At 38.7% G+C, this 20,697-nt stretch overlaps 2 protein-coding genes across 2 annotated transcripts in view; one reads left to right on the top strand and one right to left on the bottom strand.

Annotated features, from left to right (window-relative positions):
* Spdya (speedy/RINGO cell cycle regulator family member A) overlaps positions 1-16,931 on the top strand; it is a 28,752-nt gene extending 11,821 nt beyond the window's left edge. The window contains exons 5-7 of the mRNA XM_027424421.2: positions 1,269-1,440; positions 8,315-8,612; positions 15,892-16,931. Coding sequence (XP_027280222.1) covers positions 1,269-1,440; positions 8,315-8,612; positions 15,892-15,983 — 562 coding nt within the window. The 3' untranslated portion in view covers positions 15,984-16,931. The remainder of the gene's footprint in view (positions 1-1,268; positions 1,441-8,314; positions 8,613-15,891) is intronic.
* On the bottom strand, positions 16,027-20,509 carry Trmt61b (tRNA methyltransferase 61B). Its single transcript, XM_035447611.1, is given in 8 exon segments — positions 16,027-16,031; positions 16,943-17,023; positions 17,026-17,150; positions 17,239-17,254; positions 17,453-17,539; positions 20,073-20,135; positions 20,138-20,197; positions 20,200-20,509. Coding segments are annotated over 8 exon segments (747 nt in total).
* Between the last annotated feature and the right edge of the window lie 188 nt (positions 20,510-20,697).

The following is a 20,697-nucleotide window of genomic DNA, read 5'->3' as shown; positions in this document are numbered from 1 at the left end:
AGGATGTCCTTGAGCTTTTAATCTTGCCTCTACCTCCCAATGGCTGTTATTATAGATGTATGCCAAATACCTACTTATGCAGTGCTGGGACCAAGCCTAGGGCCTCCTGCATGCTGTGTAAACATGGTAACAGCTATATTACATCCCTTGTCCCATTTTCTTGAAACTATGGAAAAATTCATCTATTTCATCAATATTCTTTGATTAACTGCCACTTTTCAGATTCCAAGTTTACTTTGAATTCACTTCCTGAAGTTTTCACACATTCAACTAATGTTCTATTTCTGATTTTTAATTTTTGTCTTTATATTCCAGTTTGGGTAGATTCTATTACTGTACTTTCAATTGACAAATCTCTTCTCCAGTACTTGATCTTCCATTAATCTAGTTCAGTGTTTTTCATCCTACACATTGTAGTTTTCATCTCTGGAAGCACGGTTTCAATGTATCTCCTTGTATCTGCTTTTTGAGCATATAGAATAGTTACAGCTGTTTTGATGTTTGGGGGTTCCTTTTTGGTTTTGTTTGGTTTTGGGTTTTTGGGGTTTTTTTTTTTTGGTTTTTTTTTTTTTTTTTTTTTTTTGTTTTGTTTTTCGAGACAGGGTTTCCTTGTGACTTTGGAGGCTGTCCTGGAACTAGCTCTTGTAGACCAAACTCACAGAGATCCGCCTGCCCCTGCCTCCCAAGTGCTGGGATTAAAGGTGTGCACCACTACTGCCCAGCTCATATATCAGTTTGGGGTTGGTTTTGATTGGTTAGTTATTATCTTTACCATGGTTTTTGTTTTTCTGCTTCGTTGTATGCCTGGTTCCCCCTCCCCTCAGGTATTTGACAAACTACTGGCTTCTAAATGTGTATGAAGGAGCTGTCTGAAGATAGCCCAAAGAAAGACAGAAAGAGTGGCTCACAGTCGTTCATTTAGAACAATAAACACACCTGTTCTCAGTCAGGCAAACAGCCACAGTCCCTGGAGTAGTAAGGAGGTACTCTAAAAGTCTTGTCTTGGGTTGGCTGATTAGCTCCAGACGGAACATGCCACAGATTCACGTAAGAAATCAGAAAAGCCTCAGACTGTTTCAAGGTAACTTACTGCATCCCAGAACAAAGGTCAACATTTATAGGAATAACAAGGCCCACCATTTTATTATGTATTTATTATGTGTTCCTTTATGTGTTGATAAGTCATTTGTATTTCTTTTCTTTTTTTTGTTATCTGTTGTTCTTGTCCTTACCCATTTCTTTCTTGGGTTGTTGATCCTCTTTGTTAGGTACCTGGCTAATACAGTTGAAGAAGATGAAGAAGAAGCCAAGTATGAAATTTTCCCATGGGCTTTAGGGAAAAACTGGAGAAAATTGTTTCCTAATTTCTTAAAGTTAAGGGACCAACTCTGGGACAGAATTGACTATAGGGCTATTGTGAGCAGGAGGTGCTGTGAAGAGGTAAGGATTTAAAACACTTTTTACTTAAAGTCTTTGTTTACCTAATTTTCCTTGGTTTATTTATTTTTGACTTGGTTTTGTTTTGCTTCCTTATTTGGCGATAGATTCCCAAAATTAGTCGAGCCTGGTTTAGAATTCAGTCTTATTTTGTCCTCTTCCGTTTTAGGATACAAGTATATTGTGCCACTATGTCCTGCCCACTTTGGTTTTAATGCTCTTTTTCTGTTTTTCTCTCTCTCTCTTTGTACATGTACAAAGATCATTAACCTCAGTCACTACATATTCTGTTTGTTTGAATTTTATCAGAATTATTAAAAATTGTAATTCTCATTTTTCAGAGCAGACTACTTCTGTAGTATTTTTATTGCAGTGTCTCCCTCCTGTCTGAAAGATCACCAGTATGCTAACAAAGGGTTTGTAGCCCTTAATCCTAGTTAGACATATTAAAGCATCTTATTTAATATTATCAAATTAGGAAACCAGAGCTGAATAATAATTTCCACTAAAGTATATGAATTTTCAAGTTTCTGAGGCCAACAACATGTATATAATTTAAATAAATTTAAATAAATTTAAAATACAAACCTCTTTTCACAAACAATACATTTTTTATTTAATTTTTTTTAAATTTCATTTGAGACAGGCTCTCTCTCTATAGCCCTAACTGTCCTAGAACTCTCTATGTAGACTAGGCTAGCTCATAGAAATCACTCTGCCTTTGTCTCCCAGGAGATGAAACTAAAGGTATATATCGCCACGCTCAGCACATTGTTTTTTGGGGGTTTTTTGTTTTGTTTTTTGGTTTGGTTTGGTTTTTGTTTTTTGTGGGTTTTTTGTTGTTGTTTGGTTGGGTTTTTTTGTTTGTTTGTTTTGCCGGGTTTTTTGTTGTTGTTGTTGTTGTTGTTGTTGTTTTAGTTGTAGTTTTTCTCTGTATTGCTTTGGAGCCTGTCCTGGAACTCACTCTGTAGACCAGGCTGGCTTCGAACTCCACATTGATTTCTTAATGTTATATTTTACTAAGATAAATCATTCTATTTATAAATAATGTATTTTGTTGATTTGATTTTGGTTTTGTTGAGACAAGGTTTCTCTGTGAAACAGTGATAACTGTCCTGGAACTCAATTTGTAGACCAGGCTGGGATTAAAGGCATACACTACCACTGCCCAGCCCTAGTACATATACTAGCATTTAGAAATAACGGAAGATAGAAAGTAACAGAAAGATTATATAGCTAGCTAAGACTCTACAAAGTTAAATTCAGTGAGAAAGATTGCATAAATGAGGCCTCTAAAATTAGTGGAACACTGTAATTTTTTCCAAGTACATACTACTCTGCTTCTATTCTGTTCTCTTCCATTCTCTTTGGAACTATTATATAAAGCCTTTCCTCTATTGTCAACAGAACTTTATCAAAGCCTCATAGCTTTATATTGCCAAAAGCATAGGTCAGTTTTTAGTTCTCAACTTAGCAGTAGTATTTGGCACACTTACTTTTCTGATACAGTATCTTCATGTGGTTTTCCAAATATTGTGGCTGATGGTTTTTCCTCTTATTTTTCCAGTTCCCTTTTATCTCTTCAGCGTATTAAGGTGCCCCAGAGCTCAGACCTGGGACCTATTAGTAAGTCATCTTGTTCATTCTTTTTTTTTTTTCCAGACAGGGTTTGGAGCCTGTCCTGGTGTAGACCAGGCTGGTCTCGAACTCACAGAGATCCCCCTACCTCTGCCTTCCGAGAGCTGGGATTAAAGGCGTGCGCCACCAATGCCTGGCTCAGTTGTTCATTCTTACGACATTAATTTAGAGGGACTGGAGAGATAGATAGCTAAGCAGTTAGAACCACTTCCTAGTCATCCAGAAGACCAGAGTTTAGTTCCTGGGACCCATATCTGGCAGCTCACAACCACCTGCAACTCTTAACTCCTAGAGATCTGACACACTCTTCTAGTGCCTATAGGACTGGGCATGTGCAGATTCACATAAAAATTAAAATAGTCCTAAAAGACTTTAACATAAAGATCTAAAGGTTATATGTAATGACTTCCCACTGTTCTGTTTTCTCTATGGCATCTAACTGCCATATAAACTTCTCAGTGGTAATTTAGAAAGTTCATCTGTATCTTATTTTGAGAATTAAGAAGCATATTATTCTTTCCATGTCTCAGATTAAGAGGTGTGGTTAAATTATGACTTGTCTTGCTGTTACTACTGTTAAAGAACATACACTCCCCTTTTGGTAATACTGAGTTTTGTAATTTGTCTCTCTCCTTCCATCTTTTCTTCCTCTTCCTTCCTTCCTTCCTCCCTCCCTCCCTCCCTCCCTCCCTTCCTTCCTTCCTTCCTTTCCTCTCCCCCCCCTCCTTCCTTGTTTTTTTGAGATAGGTTCTCTCTACATAGCCCTGGCTATCCTGGAACTTACTACTTAGACTAGTCTGGCCTTGACCTCACAGAGATCTGCCTGTCTTTGCCTCCTGACTGCTGGGATTAAAGGTGTACACTACCACCCAGCCCTTTTTCTTTTTTCTTTCTTTCTTTCTTTCTTTCTTTCTTTCTTTCTTTCCTTCCTTCCTTCCTTTTCTTCCTTCCTTCTTTTCTTTCTTCCTTTTTTTTTTTGAGACAGTGTTTCTCTGTATTGCTTTGGAGGCTGTCCTGGCACTTACTCTGTAGACCAGGTGGCCTGGAAGTTAGCTACAATACTGTAGCTAACTCACAGAGATCCACCTGCCTCTGCCTCCCAAGTGCTGGGATTAAAGGCGTGCACCACCAACGCCCGGCTCCCTTTTTCTTTTTAAGCCACATTTGCAAAGCTATTATCTATAGCCATATTAACTGCATTGCATTTTATAACCCTGTCTGCTTTTTCTCACTTTAGTTCAATCTCACCTTTGGGTCCAATCTAGTGAATTTTTTTTTATTTTTTAAATTTTTTAGACTTATTTTATGCATATGGGTATTTTATCTGCATGTGTGTTGTGTGCACCACATGTGTGCCTGGTGCCCATATCAGAAGAGAACATTAGTCTGGAACTGAGATACAGATAGTTGTGAGCTACCACATAAATGCTAGGAACCCAATCCAGGTCCTCTGCAGGAGCAACAAGTACTCTTAACAACTGAGCCATCTCTCCAGCACCTCCCCCCAATTTTGTGTTCAGCTCTCTTACATACTTGTTTGAAGAAAGGTGAACTATAATTATATGCAAATAAAAACACACTATATACATATACATACAAATACGTGTGTGTGTGTGTGTGTGTGTGTGTGTGTGTGTGTGTGTGTGTGTGTGTGTGTGTGTAAATGGCTTTTCTAGAAAGAATGAAGACTATTTCCTTACCAACTCTGATCTTGGCTTCTTTTTGGACATAGTTCCTTTGAAGTGAAATTAATTTACATTGATGATGGCTTAATTTCTAGACTGGTTCACAGATTATAGAGGGTGCCTATCCACTGAGAGAGACTCCATCCCAGTGTCTTTCATGCATCATAGAGGGTGACAGGTGATGGAAGGGGAAACTTTTGTTTATGATGCTTTATGTACTCTGGTGTAGTTGCTACAGTATTATAGCTAACTTCTGTTAGCTACTACTTGATTTCAGATTAGTAATTTAGGGAGCAATAGTATTGGGCATAGTAAAACAAGGATGGTATGCAAAAGACCCTCTATTGTAATGTACTGGAAAGAGCTAAACTTGTTATAGTTAGGAACTAGTTAGCAGTGCTCTGGAAGTGAAACCAATGTTAGAAACATTACAAAATTATAATTGTAATGACTTAGTAGTAAGTTGGCTATAGCATATGTGGAAAAGGAAGTTACTGGTTTCAGATCTATCTAATGGGAAGAATGTGGAGTTCTATAATGTAAAAAGAAAGGAGAGAGACTCAAACTGCTTTATTGGAAAGTTAAGGAATTTGGTATTTAAAACATAGGAAATTAGGGTGATAACTGAGTAATAGCTATAGAGAATCAGCATATAAATGATACTTAAAGCTTAGTAATACATTTTCATTGTAGAGGTCTTTTATTTCCTTGGTTAAGTTTATTTCAAGGTTTGGGTTTTTGGGGGTTTTTTCTTGCTCAGCATGTTCGTTATTGGTATATAGGAAGACTACTGGTTTTTGTACGTTTGTTTTATTAATATATACTGCCACTGATGAAAGTGTTGATCAGATCTAAGAGTTTTCTGGTGGAATCTTGGGATTGTGGGCTTTATGTATGAAATCACATTATCTAAAAATAAGGATACTTTGACTTCTTTTCATACTTTTATCTTTTTTTATTTTCCTTTCTTACTACTCTGTAGACCTCAAAAACACAAATACTACATATCTCTCTCTTTTGTGCACCTTAGATTTTTATAGAGTGAGAGGCAGAGGCAGGTGAAACTTTGAAGACAAGCCTGGTCTCCAGGCCAGGCAGGGCCACATAAAGAGACACTGTCTCAAATAATAATAATAATAAATAAATTTTAAAAAGTAAGTAAAAGCTGGGTAATAGCAAATGAAGGAACTGATAAAGCACAATTAGTAAGGCAGTATGCCAGTGCTGAAACACAAGCAATCCAACTGCAGGGCCAGAGCTTTTTACACTTACCGATAGCCCCTCTTGGGATCAAAACACTACCCAATATTCATTTTTACCAAAGGCACCAAAACAAAATATCCCTAATGATTTTTTAAAAGGAGGAAATTGTTTCTTGTTTCTAGTAGGTCAACTACTACCAATATTTCAGAGAAACCTCTTTCATGGAATCTGATTTAGCACTTGACGTATATAAAAGATACCCCCAGAGCCAGGCATTGGTGGCGCAAGCTTTTAATCCCAGCACTCGGGAGGCAGAGGCAGGTGGATCTCTGTGAGTTCGGAGACCAGCCTGGTCTACAAGAGCTAGTTCCAGGACAGCCTCCAAAGCCACAGAGAAACCGTGTCTCAGGAAAACCAAAAAAAAAAAAAAAAAAAAAATACTCCAGGACCTAGAAAGTTAGCTAATTTACTCACAGTCCTGAAGAACTAAGAACAAATTGAATCTTAAAGTATACTTAAGAGCTAGAAATGTGCAGCTCAATTGGTAGAGTGCCTATCTAGCATGCCAAGTGTCCTGGGTTTGATCCCTAGCACCATATAAACAGGGCATGATGGTATACACCTGTAAATCCAGCACTTAGGAGGTGAACAGGAAGACCAGAAATTCAAGGATAAGGTCATCCTTAGTCATATAGTGAGTTCAAAGTCATCCCGAGTTTTATGAATCATATTCTGCCTTCTCCCCATTTTCATGTGTGTATACATATATGTATATATCTTTATATATATTTATTAGTTTATAGATTTGTTATATTTCATCTATATATATGTATATAAATACACACATAAAATTTAAGAGACTTGCATGGAGATTTGTCATGTGGTTCAGTGGTACAGCACTTGCTTGGTACAGCACCACCATTCACTTGCTGAACAGACTAATCTAGTAGTATTTTATTTTCCTAACAAGAGTCCTTTCTCATCAAACAAAATTATACACCTTATACATACAACCCTAATACTGAGCTCCTCTGCTGCTGCCTTCCCTTGTCCTTCCTAGGCCCCCAATATAGCTCTGAAATTTTAGAAGTTTTAAAATATTTTAGAAAAATCACTAGTTTAGGTAACTAGTATGGCTTTGTCTGGCTGTCATTTTAGGATTATTGTAATTCTCACTTACTGTGGTTAATTGACAACTGAAGCTAAAAGTTTTGACTTAAAACTTGATGTTTTGAATTTCATGAAGTCAGCATGCTTGATGTCTTAAATGGCTATCACTTGCTAGCTACTAACTATGTAGTAAGGACTTTACATGTAATATTGAATCTCAAAACAATCTTTGGGGTAATTAGGACTCCCATTTTATCAGTGAAGTAACTGAACCTCAGAAGGGCTAAGTAACTTGCATATAATCAGCAAGTAGTAGAGCCAGGACAAGTGGGAAAATCTACAACTGAAGTCCATGCTTTATTTAACAAACCTTATGACAACACCTGATAGTGAGGTCGTAAGTGTTTTAGAAAATGCATCATTTCCTCACCACAATCTTCTAAAAATATACTCTTGTTATATCTGTGTAACAAATAAGGAAACCAAGGAACAAATAACTTACATGTTTTTGTTTTTTACCATATCCCTTGATATAACTGCAATTATTTAAAAATTAGTCTAGCAAACATGGGTAGGGGTCTAAATATTTTAACCTAACACTCAAAAAATAAGAATTATGTAATATTTTAGATGAATTATATTATCTTTTATAAACTTAGAAATATTCAGAATTTTAAAAATAAATACCCTGGCAGGGTATGGTAGCACACACCTTTCCCAGGCACTCAGGAGGCAAAGACTGGCAGATCTGTTAGTTTGAGAACAGTCAGGACTACACAGAGAGACCCTGCCTCAAAAAACTGACTGACTCAATAAGTAAATAGCAACTAAAAAAGTTTCTTCATTTTTATTATCTGCTTGAATTAATTTACTTTGTCAATTATGATGTTAAAGATCCAAGCAATAACTCTACTGAAATGCTGCTGTAGATATTTTAAACTTGTAACTTGAGTGTTTTTATTGTTTGTTTCTTGAGACAGTTTCTTTGTGTAGCCTTGACTGTCCTGGAACTTGCTCTGTAGACCAGGCTGGCCTCCAACTCACAAAGATCCACCTGCCTCTGCCTCCGGAGTGCTGGGATTAAAGGTGTGTGCCACCACCACCCAGCTCCACAACTGTCTTTTTCCCCTTTTGTTTTTTTTAATGTCAGATTTAGAAAAAGTTGTTTGTGAAGTACAATTTCTGTACTTTACTCAATTTTAAAATTTTATTAAATTGACAAAGTAACCATTTTGCTATAGGTTATGGCCATTGCACCAACCCATTACATCTGGCAACGAGAGCGCTCTGTGCATCACAGTGGAGCTGTTAGGAACTACAACAGAGATGAAGTTCATCTGCCCCGGGGTCCTAGTGCCACACCAGTAGATTGTTTACTGTGTGGTAAAAAAGGAAGATATGTGAGACTGGGACTGTCTTCATCATCATCTTCATCCAGTGACACAGTAGAGCTAATGGAAAAAAATTCTCAGGAATTTCACAATTCATTATCAATGGACATGATAGGTGAACCTTCTCAAGCTAATAGCTATTCACAAGGTATGATTTAACGGTAAAGTAGAATTAAACTAGTGCATAATTATCTATTCACACCTTTTAGGCAGGGATACATACGTTTCATAACTAAGTTAAATTAGTATTGAAAGTTTTCCCTCTTCGAGTTACCACTTTTTATTCTTTGTCTATAACTGTTTTGTGGTACCTTATAAACACTAAAAGTATTTTAAGATATCTTAAGCTGAAACTCAATACACTGTGAGCTCCAAGTAATAGGGCTTGAAGGGTTTCAATGAAATGTATGTTTTATTTAAAATGATTTCAAGAAGAAAATAAATTTACTTGTAATCACCATCCAACTATTGGTTTCTTCTATATACTTTTCTATTTCTAACAAAATTAGACCATATATTAGCCAGACTAGCTTTTTATTGTTTAATATAAATCATTTTCCCATGTCATCTAGTCTTATTGTGATATGCTATATCATAATTTATTTGCATATTTCAATTTTGTTGAGATATAAATGTTTACTTAGGACAATGATATGTTAACTAGAAAATAATTATATTGCCCAGAAATACAACTATATCATAACTATCAAATTATCTTTATATATTGCATTTCTCTGACATTTCTTTTCTAGATTTGAAACAGTACTAGAATAATACTCTGTAACAGAATACTGTTTACTTCTTACATATTTCTCTCACTTGAAAGATTTCTTGTAGTTCCTTTTAAATATCATGAAAAAAAACAAAAGGAAAACAGACACAATTTCAGAATTTTACTGATTTATTTTTACCATATTCCTATGAGGACAATAACTACTGATGCTTTACTAGAAAGGAAACTAAACTCTAGTCCTTTGAAAGTAGATAGAGGTTGAACCTTAGTTCCTGTTCCTTTCTTTGGACACAGTATTTACTTAACAAATTTTAGTGACAGTAGTTTCTTGCTTTTCAACATCTCTGAGTACACTCTTTGTGGTCATACTCATATTTGACAGTAAGTAGGGCTGATCATTAGCTCAACTATAAAGAATTGTCATTTATTATCTCTCTCCTATTTCCCAGGCTTCTTTTACTTTTACATTTTTTGATCCTCAGAATAGGTAAGGCTCATAGGATACTTGCAAGTCCCAGGCAATACAGAAAACCCCTTGCCTTCATAATGCACTTAATCTTCAATACCACTGAAGGTTAAGTATTGTTTTCTCCACTTGGCAAATAAGGAAACCAAGGCTTCTGTTAATTTGCCCAAGGATGATAGAGTAATATTTGAAAATCACAGTCTTGTGACTGGAACCTGAATTCCTATCTAGTATGCTCTATGGGCCGTTAATGAACTCCTGCTTTTAGCAGTGAAAATAAGCTGTAGCAGAAGCATTTAAGATTGCTACAGCAGAGGTACAAAAACCTTCTGAAATGCTTGTGTAATGTGTTGGGAGCAAATTTTAATAATTTGAACAGATATCTAGAAAAAGCAGAAGAGAAACTGCCATGTTTTCTTTAGACCAGTCCCTGTAGATCTCATTGGAGTATACTCTGTACTCCAGGTCTTGACATTCCAATAGGAAACTGGAATGCATGCAAGAAGTAAGGCATTTTGCCAGTCACTGTACTGAAAAGGCTGGGGGCAGGGGATGTGTCAATGGGTAAAGCCTGCTAACTGATGATCTGAGTTCAGTTCTCAGAGAAAGGGAGAGAGAGGTAATCAATGTAATTTTTAAAAATTTAAAGCAAGTTGTCTTTGAGACATTATAGACAAAAATAGAGTAGGGAGTGGTAGAAGGGATTGTTCTTTCACCTTGTTTATTGATGAAATCCCAATATAGGAATTATAGGATCTTTTGTTTGGTTTTGTATTTTGTTTCTGAGACAGAGTTTCTCTGGGTAACTCTGCTGTCCTAAAACTATTTTTGTAGTCCAGGCTGGCCTTGAACTGAATGCTGGGATTAAAGGTGTACACCACAGAGCCAGGCGGTGGTGGTGCATGCTTCTAATCCCAGCACTTGGGAGGCAAAGGCAGGTGGATCTCTGTGAGTTCAAGGCCAGCCTGGTCTGCAAAGCCACACAGAGATACCCTGTCTTGAGAAAAACAAAAACCAAAAAAACCAAAAAAGGTGTGCACTACCAACCAACATTATGCTGTGAATCTTAACCTTAACCTTAAGGTTAACTCTAAAAGCCTTTGATAATGTCAGAGGGCAAGTGATATAAAGAAAAAATATTGCTGGGTATGGTGCATCCATATTTGTAATCCCAGTACTTAGGAGGTTGAGGTAGGAGGATTTCAAGTTGGAAGCCACTTTGGGCTACAGTGATTTCCCATTAAAGAGGGGAGGTGGCCAGTTGGTGATGGTGCATGCCTTTAATACCAGCATTTGGGAAGTAGAGGCAGGAGGATGTCTGTGAGTTCGAGGCCAGCCTAGTATACACATTGAGTTCCAGGACAGCTAGGGCTACACAGAGAAACCTTGTCTTGAAAAACAAGAAGAAAAGGGGAGATGGTTAAAAGTACCTCTCACTCTTCCAGAGAACCCCAGTTTGATACCCAGCATCCACATGGTGGCTCACAACTGTCTGTAATACCAATCCCATGGTACCTGATGTCCTTTTTTCTGGCCTTTACTGATACCTCACCTGTGATACACAGACATACATGTAGGAAGGCACCACACACATGTGGTACACAGACTTACATGAAGGCAAAACACCTATACACATAAAACTTAATAATAACAATAAAAAACCACTACCTCCAGGTGTTGGTGGCACACACCTTTTAATCCTAGCACTCTGGAGACGGAGGCAGGTGGATCTCTGAGTTTGAGGCCAGCCTGGTCTACAGAGCAAGTTCCAGGACAGGCTCCAAAGCAATACAGAGAAACCCTGTCTCAAAAACAAACAAAAACAAAACAAAACAAAAAAAAAAAAAAAACCCACCACCACCAACAAAGACTCCAATTAGATAGATGGATGAATAGAAGTCCGAACTCATTTTCTGGGATTAACAGAGTGAACTAACTAGGGATGAAATTAACAATACAGTGTAGAGGGAGTCAATAGCATTACCTCCAGTAGGGTCAGTCTCTTCTGCCTTAGCAGCTGCTCATGCCTTATAGTGTGGCCTCTGCTAACAAAACATTTCCCCTGCAGTGTACATAAGGTTGGAGTCACTTGATGGTTTATAGTCATGAAAAACTCATTCCAGGCCAGGCAGTGGTTGATACACACCTTTAACTTGGGAGGCAGAGCCAGGTGAATTTGAGTTTAAGGCCAACCTGATCTACAGAGTAAGTTCCAGTACAGCTAAGGATACACAGAGAAACTCTGTCTTGAAAACCAAAGAGAAACATACAAGGAGTTGATATGGCTCCAGGTTTTTATGCTACAACTTATTGTAGATAGTGACCAGTGCACCTTTCAAACAAAGCAACTTTCTTCCACCCATCCTAACTTGTTGCCTTCCCCCCTCTCTCTCACTCTCCTCTTTTATGGTTTCATTGTATATCACTGGGTGGCCCAAACTCACTACATATACCAGACTGGCCTCAAATTCACAGAGATCCACCTGCCTCTGGGTTGCCTCTAAAGTTGCTTGATTTTTAAATAACATGTACCAAAAAGCTAATTTAACACAGAAATGCTTGAGACATTTAAAAACAAAATGTCAATTTGATAAGGTAGAGGGAAACACTGTCAAAACACTTTCAAGGGGATAGGTGAGGCACTCTTTAAAAATTCAGACATATTATCACTACCAATATTATACTAGTCCTTTATACTAATCACGTTTAAAAATCCAATTCAAGAAACTTCAAAATGATTTTTTAAATGGTTTTCTAATATTCATTTCACTGCTAAAAAAAAACAAACTCAGAAAAGTCACACTATTACCAGCTAAAGCAACAGAAATAATGGGGTTTAGCTTTATCTAAATATGCAAATTTTAAATTTTATCCTATGTGTATAAGCGTTTTGCTTGCATGTATATCTCCTTATCATGTGAGTGCAATGCCCCTGGAAGCTGGAAGAACACATAAAATCCCCTAGGACTGGACTTACATGTATTTGTAAGCCACTGTGTAGGTGCTGGGAATTGAACCCAGATCCTCTGGAAGAGTGGCCTAGTGTTTGTAACCACTGAGCCATCTCTACAGCCCCCACTTTCCTGTTTTTGCTTGTTTTGTTTTGGGTGTTGGTGTTTGAACCTAGGGCCTTATATATGCTATACTCATGTTCTTCCATTAGGTTATGCCTCCAAACCCTGTGCAGCGTATTTTGTAGCAAACTATCACTGTTACTCTTTATGCTGCTTTAAGCCCCAAAGCATCTAGGCTAGTCCAAGTGGACATGAATTATCTGGAAACCTGGTTTTAAAATAAAAACAAAGGGAAAAATCCACTAAGCCTTATCTTTGGCTTTGACAGGTACAGAATATTCTCTATGTTAGATAACCTATAACCAAATAATTTTCTTAAAAAGAAGTTCACTTTTAAACTTCATTTTTTGTTATATTGTCATTCACTGTTCTGGACACAGTCACCTATGTTTAAAATCTTTGCACTTAACAAAGATATAACAAAGGCTAAAGAAGTCGGGCATTGGTGGCACATGCCTTTAAACCCAGCACTTGGGAGGCAGAGGCAGGCGGTTCTCTGTGAGTTCAAGACCAGCCTGGTCTACAAGAGCTAGTTCCAGGACAGCCTCCAAAGCCACAGAGAAACCCTGTCTCGAAAAACGGAAAACAAAACAAAAAAAATAAAGGCTAAAGATACGGCTCAGTGGATGAACATATGTTTGGCATGCACTGAACACTGGGTTCAAGCCCAGCACCAAAAAATAAACAGAGTAGGGCACATGGATTAATAATGCGATCGGGACTATGCTATATGACCAACATTTAGGAGCACAAGATATACAGAATTATAAACCCAGAACTCTGGAAGCTGAAGGAGAATCACTAGGTTCTAAGCCAGCCAAAGCTGCAGAGAATCATGTCTTCAAGGAATAAATAATAGACTACAGATTTCTCTCTGTAGAATGAGAAAGTTGGTAAACGATTTTCAAAAACAAGTAATGTATGAACAGGACATTGACTGAGTCCTGTTTTCCCAGGGACTGGCAAACATTAAGGACAGAGTGGAACAGCAGACAGTAATTTGAAAATACAGTTTATCTTACATGGAATCACTAGCTGATCTGGATCTTTTTTCACTATATATTTTTTATAACTGTCCCCTTCAATTCCTAATCATGTATATAATACTATAACTAAGTCAATAGATGAAACAATGCATGATCCAGTGTACATTTAAGCCACCATCAAACTTGCTGACCATTCCTGGATAGGAAAAGTAGGGGAAGGCCTCTAGAAAGCAACTGGAAGACAATTCTGAACAAGATCTCTTAAGATTTGAGCATGATACATGAGGGTCAGACAGACACAAGCTATCATGAAGCCACACATGGTGGCACACACCAAAAACCTCAGCACTTGTGATGTGGAGAGGATTAGGAGTTCAAGGTCATTACTGGATATATAGACAGTTTGAGGACAGTCTGAGCTACATGAGACCCTGTCTCAGAAAATGAAAAAGAAAGTAAAGAGAAAGTTAACATTAGTTAGCATTTGTCTTAGCATGCATATAATCCTAGTACTTGGATGCTGAGGCATGAAGATCATGAGTTGAAGGCTAGTCTGAGCTACACAGGGAGTAAGATCCTGACAGAGAGCTGGGGATAGCATCTGGCTCATAACTAGATTGCAAACATAATGAGAGAGGAAGGTTGGAGGAAGGCCTTAAACTGGGACTTGATGAACTATTTGAAAACAAATGCTAATTTGTTTATCATTCAATTCAAAATTAAGATGGATATACAATGATATATATTGTTCAATTCATTATCCATTGGATACAATATGCTAAGCAGAAACTAAGTAGACTTAGTTGGAGATGAAATAGGTTAAATGTTGTCATTTAAAAAAGCAGCACACTGATGCTGGGCTGTGGTGGCACACGCCTTTAATCCCAGCACTTGTGAGGCAGAGGCAGGTGGATCTCTGTAAGTTGGAGGCCAACCTGGTCTACAAAGCTACACAGAGAAACCTTGTCTCAGAAAAAAAAGAAGAAAAAGAAAAAAGATGTACCAGGTTCAAGGTCTTGGTGTCAATACCCAGCCAAAAGCAACATTACATCTTTATTGTAATTTTTAAGATTATATCATCCTCATCAGTTCTTCCCTACTATTTACTACAGCCCTATTTTCCTTTTATGTTTGTGTGGCTTTTTGGAGGTTGCATTCTACCTGTGGAGGTAATCTCATTGTTTTTGCTGCTGCACCAAGCACTTCAGCCTAGCTTACCAGCCTGCAAGTTCACAGGTGAATCTCCTGTCTCCACCTCCCATGTTGCTATAGAAGTGTTGGGATTACATATGTCCACCATTGCATTCAGCTTTTCTTTTTCTTTTTTTTTTTCTTTTTTTCCTGAGACAGGGTTTCTCTGTGTAACAGTCCTAGTTGTCCTGGAACTCGCTCTGCAAACCAGGCTGGCCTGGAACTCAGAGATCCACCTGCCTTTGCCTCCCAAGTGCTGTTTGGCTCATTATTACTTTAAAGTTCCATATAAGCAATAAAAATATATACTAGGGCCTTTAACCCAGAACTTGGTAGGCAAAGGCAATTGAATCTCTGAGTTTGAGGCCAGCCTGGTCTACAGAGTGATTTCAGGACAGCCAGGGCTACACAGAGAATCCTTATCTTGAAAATCTAGAAAAAAGTAAATAAATAAAAATAATAAAATATGTGCTAGCTCAGGCAGTGGTGAATTCCTCTAAGTTCAGAACTTAGGAGGCTGAGGCAGAAATATCAGAAGTTCAAGGCTCGGCTGGGCTACATAATGAAATCCTATTTCAATCTTTTTGTTGTTATTCTATCGCCCCCCCCCTTTTTCTTTTGAGAAACAGTATTTTTTTAAAAATATTTATTATGTATACAGCGTTCTGCCCAGGCTAGAAGAGGGCACCAGGTTGTATTGCAGATGGTTGTGAGTCACCATGTGGTTGCTGGGAATTGAACTCAGGACCTCTGGAAGAGCAGCCAATGCTCTTAACCTCTGAGATATCTCTCCAGCCCCGAGATACAGCATCTTGTAGTTTGATCCTCCTGCCTCCTCCTCACAAATGATTAAAAGCATGATTACCACTCCCAGATTGAGACTCTGTCCCAAAATAAAAGTCTAAAAGTATTTTAAAATATATAAATTTTTGTCTTAAATACATACAATTTACCTTAAAATGCATATTTTATTTCAGTAGCCAATGACCATCAATCAAACAGAGAAAAGGAAACTAATTTTATGAAGAAAGACAAAGCTATGGAGTGGTTTACAGGAAGTGAAGAATGACATGACTCAACTAAAGCAACCTGGAATCATTAGCTACAAAATGTCAAACTAAATGCAAGACAATGTCAAAATGGGACAGTTACCCAGTTGTACAATGTTCTTTAGCTTTTGTTATTCTTCAAGCATATGTAAAAGTTATACAAATCATAGTAATAACTAAAAGTACCAATTTATGACAGTGATTGACAATATAAAGTTGTAATTTGATACTTCTTTGCCTTCAAATTGATTGCTGTCATCAGGGGTACTCAGTTCAGCTGTGGCTTGACCTTCCTCAACCTGACAAGAAAAACTAGTTTAAAAGAGAAAACAATTAAGGTCATAACAATGCATTAGTTAAAAGGAAGAAACATTTAATATGTTCTGAAAACATTACTAACATGGGTGACCAGTCTAGCACTATAGGGATATGGTCTGTACAGAAAACCAGAATGTGATTCTTCTGTAACAGAACAAAATGCATACTACACTGTATAAGTGTTTTATAATTTGTTCACAAAAAGTATTGAAATATTAAACACTGTTCTTTTCCTGTAAGCTCTTTTCTTTTTTTGCATATGTTTTAGAGCTATGTTGCTAGTCAGAATACAGAAACATTTGCCAGTGATCACATAGTAACCTTACAGATAAGCTTATACCCAAATGGATAAGCCTGTTTCATAAATCAATATATCTGGAACCCTTTCCACAGCCTAAATAATGTACACATACAAGGACCTAAACTTGCTTCCTGGAAGAACTCCAGAAGCACTTCAGGACTTACATTTTGTAATTAACAGAATAGAAAAACACTACATTGCAGTTGCTGTACCAAACAAAACAAAACAAACCCCAAAATCCCTGAAGAGTATCTGATAGTTATGTGAGTGTATGTATTATTGTGTAAATGTGCTGGTCAACATAAGAATCTACAATATTTACTATTAAAAACACAAGCATAAAATAAAACTGAAGCTCACCACAGTTCTCTTGAAACACTTCATTTCCAACTCCAATTTCCTTTTGAAAATGTAATTGTAAATCTGCGTTGATTTTGGTCTGACTTTTGGAGGCAGAATTCCACTTATCTGTTTTGTAAGGCACATGAGCCAATCTCACTTATCTGTTCACATGAGAGCAAGTTCACAGGTTCCAATCCCATCCAAAAGTTCCATAACCTGTGTGATGCTTTCAAAAAAGTGAAATAGTAGGGAAGAACTATTTCATTTTTTTTAAATTGTAGCTGAGGCTCAGCATTCCGTGTGTGGGGCTATACATATTTGTATATGTTCCTGGAGATTATACTCATTCAAGTGAAGGTCAGGGGTTGACACTGGGTATCTTCCTCTACTACCCTCCACCCATTTTTTAAGACAAGGTCTCTTCAATGAACCTAGAGCTCACGGCTTCTACTAGATTGGCTGGCCGTGGGCTCTCTGGAGATCATGTCTCCCCTGGCCCATGACCTCCTTTACTTACTCTAATCTTACCTGCTTTGGATAAAAATAAGCTCATTTCACCACAGCCTGAGTCTGTTTCCAAAACAGTGTCCCTGGGCTCATGTCCATCATCAGTAGATCATTTATAGCCTATGACAGAATACAGTGTGAATGGCTCATAAATACATATCAAGACCCATTCTTTTTTTTTTTTTTTTTTTTTTTCCTAGACAAGATTTCTCTGTGTAGCTTTGGAGCCTATCCTGGCACTCGCTCTGGAGACCAGGCTGGCCTCTAACTCAAAGAGATCTGCCTGCCTCTCACGCCCGGCAAGACCCGTTCTTACCTTACACTACTGTCAGGGAAAGAATCAGAAAGGAATCAAAAGTAGATAGGACTCTGGCCCTGCCCAAGAACTAACATTTTGCTTGATAAAATAAAAATTAAAAAATCAATTAGTGTCTTAGGGTTTCTATTGCTATGAAGAGACACCATGACCATGGCACTCTTATAAAGGAAAAACATTTAATTGGGATGGCTTACATTTTCAGAGATTCAGTCCATTATCATCATGATACAACATGGTGGCATGCAGGCAGACATGGTGTTGGAGCAGGAGTTAAGAGTCCTACATTTTGACATGTAGGCAACAGGAAATTGTCTGAAACACTGGGCAGTATCCTAAGCATAGAAGACCTCAAAGCCTACCCCTGCAGTGACACACTTTGTTCAACAATGGCACATCTACTTCAACAAATCGATACCTCCTACTATTGCCACTCTCTTTGGAGGCTACTTTCTTTCAAACCACAATTAGCAAATACAGCAGCACTTCAGAAGCAACTAGAAATTACAGATAAAGGCCACTGGACTCAGAGGTAGCAGAAAGCAGCAGAACACCCTAGCTTAAAGTCAAGAGCAGAGAATTATTATTTTTTTATTTATTTATTTGCTTAAAGACAAGAATGGAGAGTTAAAGAAAATAATCAGGGTAGAGACAGGTAACCCTAGCTGTCCTCGAACTCCACCACCTTCCAGCAGCAGACAGTAGGACAGCTTTAAGCATAGTACAAGGAGGATAAGCACTTTAGGACAGAAGAGAGAGACTTAAAAGTCAGCCTGATGCATTGAGCTAGGCCTGGTAAGAAGTTAGGGCATGTCACTGAGGCTACAGAAAGGGCTTTTTATGAAGATTGGTAAGGCAAAGGAATACGTGAGGCCAGAAAATCAGTTATGAAGTTATTAGGCTCCTTTTTCTTGAAATGCTGAAAAATTTTTAATGTAAGCAAAAAAAGGAACTTTATCAAGAAATTGAAGCCGGTGTTTATGATGTTTAATCCCAGCACTTGGGAGACATCTCTGAGTTTGAGGTCTACAGAGCGAGGACAGCCAGAGCTACACAGAGAAACCCTGTCTTGGGGGGAAAAAAGAGAGAGAAATGATTAACTTTTAATTTATAATTATTAGCGTTTGGAACCTTGCTATGTAGACCAGGCTGGCTCAAACTCACAGCGATTTTCCTGTCTCTGCCTGCTAGGTGCTAAAGGCATGCACCACCATGCCAGGCTAGTAGAACTCCATCCTCTAGGTAGATAAGACCTTTGTAGTATTGAAATCAATATATCTGTCATTACCCAATGACACCTCAAAAAATATCCCAAGGATGGGCCTATTAACAATCAATCTTTGAAGTGGGGTAGGGGTGAGTTTCACCCACAAGAACCCAACTTGCCCACATCCCAACTACGGTTTCACGTGGTTATTAGGGGTGGCATTGCATGTAAGAGGTGAAAGGTTTCCTGGGGCTGGAACTCCACTGATGTGGCTTTAGAAAGTAGTCGCCATGCTTGGATGGGGCTTTTCCAGGAAGACCATCTTTGACACCTAATCCTAATAATCTTATTGGCTCACCAAACTAGGCTTGGCAGGAATTGTTTCTTTGGTCTGTTGGTGTCCCATGTGGGGTGAATAGCCATTTACGTGCATCTGTGCATCTCCCAAGAAAAAGCACGGAACAGAATGCAGGATTTTTGATGCATTCTAGGCAAGTCCTCTACAGCTGAGTTACATCCCTAACCCTAATATAAATATGTATGATAAAATATACTTCCAGTAACATACCTTACTAAGTATTATTAAAATACCGCCACAGGTCCTGCATAACCGTGGACATGCCTGATAATACACCCCAAATATTAAATATACATATATATTATATATATAATATATATATATATATATATTATATATATATATTATAACAATAGTACTACAAAATTTACCCCTAGTCAACATTCTCTTAAGTACTGAACTCACTTAAGAGCTGTGGGGGCCAAACGAGTACATCTCTGTTTAAGCTAACGAGCCCACATCACTCTAATACAAAACTGAATAAATCTTCATTTTAGAGAAAGGAGTGGAGACTATCAAATTTAAACTCAGTTTCTAAAATTATCAACACCTGAACATATTTTAAAAACGCAACATATTGAGAAACTCCAACATTTGGTGACATGATGAGAACACTCATCTGACAGACTGGGTACTGCGCCGGTTCTTTGCCCTTCCTGGAACCCACACCCACCCATCGCAATAGCTCTGGGCACGCTATCGGAAGCCCTGTTTTCATGAACCGCCCCCAAAGCCGGCCTCTGCAGCAGAAAACTCTTACCAGAGGAGCCGGTCACCATCAGGCCGGGGAGCTTGCCCACGATCTCGCTGAACGGGATTGCCTCCAGTTATTATTAAAGCGTCCGACGCTGCACTGATGAAATCATTTCTTAAATTGCGTTTGTCTTTTCCCGTCTGAGCTAAAATAAGCTCCCCGGCCGGGAAGGGTCCCTCTCTAGAAGGGGAGCAAGAAGAGGGAACGTGAGGTTTCCCGGGCTCGGTGGCCACCGAGCCACCGCGGACAGGACAGCACGCGCTCCCCGCAGCCACAGCGCGACGGAGGGAGGGAGGGAGGGAGGAAGGGGTCGCAGCAGCTCTGCTCTCCACCCCAGCCCCTCCACAGCCTGAGGTTTTCCGCAGACTAGAGACGCCGAGTCCCGACGCTCCGGACACCCAGAGTGGGAGACGGGGACGACCCGCGCACGCCGTGCCGCGCATCTCCAGGATTCGCAGCACCGGAACCGAGCTCCCTCCTAAGACACTAACGCAGGGTCCAACAGGAATGAATCGACCGACTCCGAGCTTCGACCGACCCTGGAAACGCCCGCCGCAGCCTCAACAACGAAAAGCATCCGCGCAGGTGCTGTCGCACACGAGTGACGCAATCACAGCCCCCTGCCCGCCCG

The sequence above is a fragment of the Cricetulus griseus genome, chromosome 7, assembly GCF_003668045.3.
Source record: "Cricetulus griseus strain 17A/GY chromosome 7, alternate assembly CriGri-PICRH-1.0, whole genome shotgun sequence".
Lineage (NCBI taxonomy): Eukaryota > Metazoa > Chordata > Mammalia > Rodentia > Cricetidae > Cricetulus > Cricetulus griseus.
Note: the sequence above shows the minus strand (reverse complement) of the source record. Positions and strands in the feature narration are given on the sequence as shown.